We start from the raw sequence: 10,481 nt of genomic DNA on the forward strand, positions 1-10,481 counted from the left end.
TAGATCCTCCCTGACCCTTGGCCTGGGTACGCCTCCCCTGGGGACTGAGGGGAGCCCAGTGGGGGCGCTGATCCAGTCCCTGCTCAGGAAAATGTTACAACCACTTCAAATAAGAAACATGGATCTCTGTCTGATGCATTAATATGCTAATTTTGATGTAAACAAACAAACCTGTGCAATATAATTTTAATTAGACTAACATCTTGTAACACTGTAATTCACCAGTTTTCCCAGGGACTTCTACACTTCATAAACCTGAATCCTATCACAGTCCCCGTTAAGGGGAATTTGGTTTGTGAATTCACTTTCTACCTATATAACTTTCCTGATCTCCTTATTGGTGGGGAAGCATAATGTCACAGACTGTGACTCTTCAGCAAAGTGAAAAATAGTAAGTGTGATACACAGATATTCTTTGGGCAAGAAGAGAAAAACAATTTTTCTTTAAGAAGAGGCTGGATGCCTACCTGGCTGGACTCGTTTGAGTCCCGTTTCTCTTTTTGGGGTTTTTTGTTGTTCTCCCACCCTGGCGGGGGGTCGGGCTAGAAGATCTACTAGGTCCCTTCCGACCCTTAATCTATGAATCTATGAATGACATTTACTACCTCCTTCAGTAATGCCAAAAACAGGTGAAAAAGTAATAGAAGATAATGAAAACAGACTGAATGGAGAATTTGTGCAGATTCTGGATCAAAAATGTAGAGGCTTGCATTATTAGGCTGAGGTGTATTCAGGTCTGCAGTCTTCCTGCCAGGTCTCTGCTACTGCCCTGCGTAGTCATGCACCGATGACTGTAAAATACAACCACTCTACCAGTTGCTAGAGATCATGGCTTGCCCTGGTGCTGTTTGCTCCCCAGTTCTCTCCTTCTCGCTCACAAGGGAGCGGGGTGCCATTCTGCCCAACTCCTCCCCCATACACAACTAAGGGTACAGCTTCTCTGCTGTAGGAAGGACTCCTAGTGTTGGGCATGGGGAGATGCACTCTGGTGCCCCCTCTAAGTGGGTGCCTGGGGCAGGTGCCCCACTAGCGTCCACGATTGCCTCAGTGTTCTAGCCACAACATCTGTAGCTGCGCCCTACTGCACAAGTCTTAGCACAGGGGTGGGCAAACTCTGACCCGCGGGCCAGATCGGGCCTGCAGCAGACTCCATTTCCCAGCAGCCCCTGCCTGCATTGCTACAGCCAGTTTCCATGGTCACCTCAGCAGCAGCAGGGGCAGGGTTTCTATGGAGAGTGGCCCCAGTAGCGCTGACAACGTGCGAGGCTGGGCAGGGAGCTGCTCCACTGCCAGGGCTGGGATCTTCCAGCGGTGACAGCAGGGTCCGGAGCCAGCCTAGAGCTGGAATCCCTTGCCCGCAAGCCCTGGGCAGGGACATGCAGGCAGTGAATCATGGCTCTGCCCCAGGTCTGCACCACGCTGTCACCGCCTCAAGGTCCCAGCCCAGTTCCCCGCCCTGCCGCGCGCACTGCCGGTGCCACTGGGGCCAGTTTCCATGGAACCCCTGGCCCCATGCTGTCATGGCACTGCCGCTGCTGGGGTCTCCGTGAAAACTGGCCACAGCAACGCAGGCAGGGGCTGCTGGGAAATGGAGTCTGGCCAGCCCTGCCTTAGAATCTTAGTAAGTCCTACAAGGGAAAATTGCTGAAGGATGTGCAGTCACAGACCCCCCTGGATCAGGGATGTCAAGGGTTTCACCTGTAGCCCACAGGATCCTGCCTAGCCTTGGCTTCCTGCCACCGCTCCTTTTGAGGCTGCTGGGGTTTTCAGGCTTCTTCTCCTTTCCCTGGTTTCTTTTGCCCCCTGCCCCTGGGTGCAGGGTGGCATGCCCTGTAGGGGCCCAGGGGGTGGGTGGTGGAAAGGGTATCTTTTCCAGAACTATTCCCAAGAATTCAACTCTTACTATTAGTTCTTTTTTTTTTAAATTCAACTCTCACTCCTTATATTAATAGCAAATACTTACACTGTGGGGGCATTCAAAGGCTTCAATCAAGACTTCACACCATCAGCACAGCTGGATACCAAACAGCTCATAAGCCATATATTAAATTGTAGAATAATATTGAGGATGATACTTGAGCTGGAGAGATCACAGCTTGCCTTTCAGCTGGCAGGTTGTATCTGTGAGACTGGAAGATAGAAAATAACTCTCTGCATACAAAATAAGCAAATATTTTTGGGAGTTGCTTCAAAGAACCATGGAATGCTAAATCTCTTGTTGTTTAGTTACTTAGGGTGCCTATAGACATGCTCGTTCACATTTTAATTAGAACACATCAGAGCAGAACACATCAATTAATCAAGTCTGCTCCATATTCTAATTAGAACACGCCAGCGTGGCCTCACAGTCATGTATCATAAGCCCCTACGCGTTTCAAAATGGTCACCGGGGTGGGGCTTTATCTAAACCTCATTGATTGAGCTTTAGATAAAGCGTCTGGCAGCCATTCTGAAATGTGCAGGGGCTTAATATATTTTGCAGTGAGCTGTTTTAATTAGAGCAGCAGTAATTAATTAAAACACCCCCCTCCTCCACTCCCCAGCATGTGTATAGTAGCCTTTTTAGTGTAGAGCTGTACTTTAAGGATGATGTAGTAAAATGCTAGTAAAATGGTTTTGAAGAGAGTGAAATGGCTTGGTATAAATTAAAAGCAGTAAAGGTTTCTTGTTGAAAGCTTTATGGAAGTATTTCTGTAAAAGTTTAACGTATACAGTATCCAACATACCTTTAGGAGGGGCAGCATTATCTATTGCCGATAAACTATACTGCAAACCAAGTAAATAAGCACATCTCAAAGTCTTTACTTTGACGTTTCTGCATGCAGATCTGTATCTTTTTTCTTTGAACCTCCCATGACTGTATCTGCATTTTATTTTGCAGTTTTTTCCATATGGTGATGCTTCAAAGTTTGCCCAACACGCTTTCAGAACCTTTGATAAGAATGGTGATGGAACCATTGACTTCAGAGAGTTCATTTGTGCCCTGTCCATCACCTCAAGAGGAAGTTTTGAACAGAAGCTAAACTGGGCCTTCAACATGTATGATTTAGATGGGGATGGTAAAATTACAAGAGTGGAGATGCTGGAGATCATAGAGGTAAGATAAATGTAATGCACAGTTACAAAAAATAACACTTTGAAAGGCACTTAGTACTTTGTAATGGAAACAAATAAGAGGGATGTCCTGGTGGGCATTGCAGAAAAAGGTGTGCACAATGTACAACAGATGTAAAAATGACCACACGTACTAAACTTAATGCACATTAACTATAACACATTAGTGCATGTGTAGATATGTCCAGAATTAGCTTAGATTCTCTAAACAAGTTATGCTAAAACATCCCATTGTCCAAAACAGGCTTATATTCCAGTGTCAGTTAAATATGAGAAGTTTCTGTTATCCCTATTGATGTAGTAACGGTCCATCATTTTGTGTCACATGTCTCAAAGTGATACCAGCCAATTGAAAGAACTGTTTAGAAACTGTATACATGGTCTCTGAGGACAACTCAGTACATGTGAATATAACAGGACTTTAACAGAGATATACTGTTTTGTTCTGAAAAGTAGTGCAAGTATGAAAATATACCACTTGGGAAACTGAACAGTTAGTTGTTTAAATTGACTCAGCTGCCTATAGGCTTTCAAACTAGTGCATAAAGTTACAAGTATAAATACCTCCAACATACTAATCTGGCTCCTTTAAAGAAGTATGTACATTTAAAATGAGCTTACATTTTTACCAGAATAGAACACCTTTGGATCGTCTGTGTATTTATTAAATATATTGCTTCTTCCCAGGCCAAGATGATCTTGTATCAGAAAAACCTTATGTGTGGAGAAACATGACCTTAAAATCTTAATGAAATATTTTACATAAAACCTGATTTATTATCTAAATAGCTAGAAACTTCAGTTAAGAAGCATGCACATAGTTTATTCAGAATAGAAATCACTAGAGCTACACTTACAGAATTAAACATAATTATTAATCCATTTGCATTTGAAAGTTTACTTATAAAGACGATATCTTTTATAGTAAAACAAAGATTTCAAGTTATTTTTTAAAGAAAGAATCTGTCCTGCTGTGCAGAATGCAACACATTCATACTCTGTACATTTATTAAAGAATTAAGTTCAATATTTAAATGTTACATTTGTAGTGCTTGGGATTCTTTAAAAAAAATCAGAGGCAAATTATTAATCATCATCATAAATTAGAAAATTGTCTCTGCATATGATCATACCAGCCAGTCATGCATTAACTACTGTTTGATTTAATCCAAACTTTTCTTTTTCTAATTTCCCTTTTGGTTTCTTTCCAAAGGCCATTTACAAAATGGTGGGCACTGTGATAATGATGAAAATGAATGAAGATGGTCTCACGCCAGAGCAACGAGTAGACAAGATTTTCAGCAAGATGGATAAGAACAAAGATGACCAGATCACACTGGATGAGTTCAAAGAAGCTGCAAAGAGCGATCCTTCCATCGTATTACTCCTGCAGTGTGACATTCAGAAATGAGCTTGTGTAAAATGCATTAAAGACTGCACAGAAGTTTAAATGTTCCATTCAGTTTGCAGCTATTTCCACACACAAAAAATTGCTTGGACTACCTGTAAATGGACTTGCTTCTTGTGTTTGAAACACTTGTGTGCATGAGAATGTCATTTGCTAAAGAATTTTAAAAGTATATATTATAAAATAAACTGCCACAATGTGACGTGTGCAATGTCATTTCATAACAGCCCTATTCCTCTGAAGCCTGTGCAGCAGTACTGTGCTGCCGTGAATTATATTCTTTATTGTTCATGTTTTACTGCTGCTCGCTCTGTGTCTCCTAGACTGAGTAATGTTAGTGACACTGAATTCCCATGGTAATGTAACTGTTTATTATAAACCATGTCACCATTCTGCTGTAAAGTAGTACTGGACAGACAGAGGAGACAGTTCCTCAGTTCGAGTCTGATCCACACGTGCTTGTATTGTCAGTGAATATAAATGTACTTCATTTGCATGCCTTTTAGGTTTGCCTTAATTCTTACCTCATTTGCATCCCTTCGATCTGGAAAGAGCTATGTCAGAGGAATGCAGTATAAACAAACAAGCAAATCCTGCTAAAATGCTCCCTTAATTAAAAAGTATAAATATATATATATATATATGTTTAAAATATTGTTTATGGGAAGTTAAAGTTTTATTGGAAGTGTATTGATTTCTGCCTGAATTTTCAAAAGCTTCCAAAAAGGTTGAAATATATGTCCCAAAATAAATTTATAATATTTGACGTTTTTCCCCCCCTAATTCTTACTTGCCATCTGTAGCGCAGTGGGAGTAACTAATGGGAATAAAAAGAAAGGCTCCGTCAGCTACTAGCATCGGCTGCTATAATACTTGAAAAATACACATAATTCATTACAAAAAAGTAAGTGCAATGTGGCGGCTGTTTTTGACATGCTGTATAACAGGGAAGCTGGTGCTATGATCTGGTTACTTCTGAAGTCTTGAGCCCGTACATCAGAGAAACAGCCAATAGAAAAGAGCTGCTTTAATTCTTCTGCAGCCAGTGGCATTTTAACATCTGGTCTCTAAAAATGATGCAGTGGCAGCAAACTTGTTCAAAAAATAGTCTACATTGTGTTTCAGAGACCTAAGGACAGGACAGCTCTAGAGCTGCACAGACACATGCAGCAGAATCCCTCTCACAATGCTAACCTCACCGGCTCTCTCCTTACGCCTGCTTTTAAAATCACTCCACACTAAAGATCAGGTGTGCCAAAAAGGGACCTTGGTCCCACGCATGTTAGCACCAGTAGCTCTAATACACTAGTAGATCTCAGCACCTGATAGAGTCCTCTTACACCACATTGGATACTCAAAATGTTCAGGTCAAGATGTTTCCTATGTAATGTAAAAATATGTAGAAGAAAACAGACATGACCTGCCGATGGAGCGGGATGGTACTCGTTCCAGACTACTCCTAAGGCGCATACAGCCATCTTTTCCAAAGCTCCTTAAGTTAGGTCACAATTGAGAGAAATGTTGAAAGCCTCAAACTGAATTTCAGGCCAGTCAGAAAGCCACGCTCTCCTTTACTTCAATAGCTTTCCAAGCCAGCCTGCCAGTCCAAAACAAGTCGTTCGTTTGGTTAAACCCAGCCTCCCTCTCCTTTGATCTTGTTTTCTGTACACATGCTCAGCTTCTCTCTTACTGCAGGACATTACGACATCACTTTTACACACAAACCTGTTGTAAAAAACCTATGAGATGGTAGATTAGCTGCTCAATCATAAAATATTCCCAGTACATTGATGCGAGAAACAAGGATTTCTTTGAGTGATGTCTTCTATTGGACCAACTGCATAGGTGGGGTGGAGTTACGTCACCTGAGATGAATGCCTTGCATTTGAAAGCTTATCTAACTCTATCCAAACTATGCAGTTGGTCCAATAAAAGATACCCCCTAAGAAATCCTGGCTTCGCACATAATCCCTAGACCAGTACGGCTACATCATCACTCCACCACTACCATTGTATTGATAGAATTATATAGAATTACAGGTTAAAAATACCATCTTCCCAGATCACTACAACCATCAAGTTACCAAGCCTTGGGCTTCCTTTAAAGTGATGTAAACGGTGACAAAGCATGGCAAAATAAATGCACACATTTTAGCCAGGTGCTTACCAATTAGGAGGAAGAGGGTGACACTCGAGCTTTCTAATTGGTTATATTTTAAAGAAACTAGACAGTTACATTCACAGGTAAATCATGCCTTAAAAATGCTGTGTTTTTAGATTTCAAAACAGCAGCTAAGCTCAAATGCTGGAGTCACAAAAACATCTCCAAAGTCAACACTGAAGGGACAGGTATTGGTTTCACATGTCTGGAACACACGAGGAAAAGAGATTCTTCCTAAAAGAATAAAATTCAAGCAAGATGAACCATCACATCACATCTACCGATACGACCTTACAGTGAGTTTCCTCTTTTTAGAACAAATAGCCAGAAGTGGAAATTACAACTGCAGCTTTGCACCAAAATTTCCACAGAGACACCAGGGTTAATACTCGCTGCATTTCACACCCACACATATGTTTTATTGTACTGGACTACTTTATTTTTAAGCTACAACCAGTGGGAATTAGGCAGCCGAATCTCTTTTGGGCATGGATCTGATTTAATTCTGGATTGCTTACTGGATGCCTTATTGATTTTATGTTCCTCTCCCTCTTGATTACTGCAGTTTATATCCTGCCAGGAAAGGCCTGAGAATTTTTTCCTCATGGGAACAGATGTCAGTCTTAATAAACTTACCATATAGACTGCAATTCTGCAGTCTGCCCAGGGATCCACAACACCCTCACACCAAAAAAGCAGCTCAGCTCTAATGTGGGAGTCACAAAAAACCCTAACTTATAAAAAGAAAAAAGAGCATGAGACATGTTAGGCAGTTGGGCCTTCTCGTTCCAGCAAAAAGCACACCGAGAACCCGCTTGGTTTCTTTCCTGCTTTGCAAGTGTCTACACATACAGTTAAGTGCTAAAGCAGGGGTGTCACAAACCTGGCCCACAGAGCCCCCTCATTTGGCTCCCGGTGCTACCTGTGGGTCTTGGAGCTGACCCACAGGCAGCATGCAGCGCCTGCCACACATGACGTCTGCTCCACGCCAGATCGAGTGCACACGTGGAGCAGGCAGTGCAGTCTCCGCTCCGGCCGTTCTGGGATGCATGCTGGATCCAGCATGGAGCAGACTGGTGCTGAGGGAGGTGCCGTATGCAGCGCGGTCCTGGGGTGGCTGGAGCAGGCACCCTGTGCAACATGGTCTTTCACTGCCCATTCCAGGACACGCAAGGCACGTGGCATCCGCTTCAGGACACTTGCTGAATCCAGCATGCAGGGCCAGCCTGTGGGTAGGATCCGGCCTGTGGACTGGCTCCATGCCAGTTATCCAGCCGGCACGATCTGAAAATCTTCAGAGCGCCATTCAGTCCAATTTCCTAAGCCTGTGGCTTAACCTTTCTGGCAGATGTGCCACAAGTTAAACTCTGCGCCCATCCCAAGCGCCACTCGGTTCCCTTCCCCTGCCTCATCTGTTGCTTGCTCTCTGCCCTGTCTACTGTGGTCCCTGTGCTGAGCCACAGAAGGTGCCCCGTGTGATGCATGTGCTGCAGGTTGGTCCCCAGTCCCTGTTAAAACCCAAAATATACAGTTATCTTCCCCAGCTTCTCATCTTACTTCAAACTAGAAACATTGAAGCGAGCTAGAGAATTGCTAAACCACTCTCCGCTATGAGGGTCTAAGGTTTGTGTTTGCGGAAGCATGAGGGATTTAAGGTCACAAAAGTCAGTCAGCTAGCGAGTAGCTAAGGAGAATGTGACGGTTAAACTATCCTTTATTGTTTGTTTTTTTAATTGAAAAAGAAGTTACTTACGGGTACCTGGAAGTATTAAAGATGTCCTGCCCTATTTGCATTCTTGCTATATATGCGCACACGGTGAGTACCAACTTTTATGTAGCAACATCACACCTATTGCTACCCTATCAAAGTGGTAAAAGGAAGTACCCACACTTTGTTCCTCAGTTTCCTCTCAACCAGTTACATATTGTATCTGATGTAAACGAAAAGTAGAAAAAGGACAGAATGCTAATGTACATATGGACACGACACAGAAACTGCCTTAGAAAATCACATATGCATTTGTGAAGTCCAGGAGTAGAGAGACATAGTTAGCCATGCTAGTCTTAAATAGAAGAAGAATGGATAGATATGCACCTTAATAGACACACGAAAGAGAGAGAGAGAGAGAGTGCGTGTGTGTGTGTGTGTGTGTACGTACACACACACAATGCATATACCTGTTATAAGCTTATATAAGTACAAGCTTTAGTGAGCAGTATTTCACTTCCAGATGCTGAGTGAGCTACAGGTCACAAAAGCTTGTGGTACAAACACACACACACACCAACCCACCCTACTATGGTTAGTCCAAGGTGCAGATCTCCCCTGCCTTCTATTTGTCAAGTCCCCCATGGAGGCACACTGCATGGAGCACTGCCAAATTAGGGCCACCTCTGTGATATGGACTCATTGTAACAGAGCTCAGATCAGTGCTGTAGTCTCCCTCTGCCATCCCATACCAGTTTAATGCAGCCTGATGTCCAGCTTGAGGCTGAGCAGATCTCTCTGGACCTTTAGATTTCCCAGGTAGAGACAAAAAAAAAATAGCCTCTCCAAAAGTCTGAACAGCTTTGTACTGTCCAGAGAGCAGGCTTAGGAAGAGCACTGGAGCAAGTAAATGTGTTGACTCAGGTGAATTTCAGTGACTAGAAAAAGTCCTAAGTTGGGCCCTCAAAATCACACTATCTGGACAGAAGTTCGTATATAGAGGATCACCACGGAGGCTTGGATCTGTCTTCTCTCCCTTCCTGATGTAATCGTCACCAGAAATACTATTTCCATAGACAGGTACAGCAAAGAGTATGCTGTCATAGGCTCAGTGGCGCCATGAGAGGTCCCACTGTGGCGAGAGGCTCCCTCATCTGGGAATATACTTTCAGCCAAACACTTAAGGAATCTGAGGGCTGCTGGGTAAGAAAATACTTTTTAGCCTATCGATCCACAACTAATTAATTAAAGATAGCTGCCAAGTGCACCTTACCTGCACTGATAAAGAAATCCACGCACTTGAACTTCTGGAGATGGTGCAGGATGACTGAGATAGAAGGCTGATTGGGTCTTGTGTCCCTTATCCAAAATCAATTAGAAAATCTGGTCCTCTCTGCCAGGCAGGCATGTCTCTAATGAAGGACAGCCTGCTGTAGCTATGAGAGCTATCCAGCTGCCATGCTGCAAAGGTAAAAGGAGTGCAGCCTGGCTGAAGCATCCTTCCTTTGTCTTGGGAAGCAGGTTCAGGACCAGAAGCAGAGTCCTGGGGTCCCTCACAGGTATCAACAGGAAGTCCTGGTACCAGGAGCCTGAGTCACTTGGCTAAGTTCTGCATCACCTTGAGGCAGGGACTGGAGGCCTGGGCATGGAGCACACAGGAAACTTTCCAACCAAGGCAGCAGAAATAAATCTGACAGGTGGGCAGATGCAATTTCTTCATTGCCCTTGAAGCAAAAGGACACACACTTCTTGTCCCAGTCTGCAAAGGCAACTAGATGACCAAGTCTTTCACCCTGGCCTTGGTTATTTCCATCCCAAAATCATACCAAGCAAGAAGCACTTAATCAACAACAGAACTGTTTGACTGGTGACACACAAGGGGTTAGCGTGACCCAGAGACTCCTGCCCAGCCACCGCTCTCTACATGGTTTCTGATGCAACTGCAGCAGGGCTCTGCCCTCCCTGGCTTGCATGTCCTGCACCCACTCCTGAGCACAGGGCAGAGTAACGGGATGGGGTGAGGTTGCTTGTGCTGCGCACACAGCAGGGGAGGGAGCTGGGCTGCCTGTGCTGCCACATAGCGCAGGGGA

The 10,481-nt window shown here is 43.7% G+C and overlaps 1 protein-coding gene across 2 annotated transcripts in view; it reads left to right on the plus strand.

Annotated features, from left to right (window-relative positions):
• The window catches only part of VSNL1 (visinin like 1), a 190,924-nt gene extending 185,636 nt beyond the window's left edge, over window positions 1–5,288 (plus strand). For both annotated transcript variants that reach the window (XM_019520779.1, XM_019520778.1), the window contains exons 3-4: window positions 2,882–3,097; window positions 4,328–5,288. In XM_019520779.1, coding sequence (XP_019376324.1) covers window positions 2,882–3,097; window positions 4,328–4,525 — 414 coding nt within the window. In that variant the 3' untranslated portion in view covers window positions 4,526–5,288. The remainder of the gene's footprint in view (window positions 1–2,881; window positions 3,098–4,327) is intronic.
• The last annotated feature ends 5,193 nt before the right edge of the window (window positions 5,289–10,481 follow it).

Source organism: Gavialis gangeticus, unplaced genomic scaffold (genome assembly GCF_001723915.1).
Source record: "Gavialis gangeticus isolate Ggan-Ray unplaced genomic scaffold, GavGan_comp1, whole genome shotgun sequence".
NCBI classification, from domain to species: Eukaryota; Metazoa; Chordata; order Crocodylia; family Gavialidae; genus Gavialis; species Gavialis gangeticus.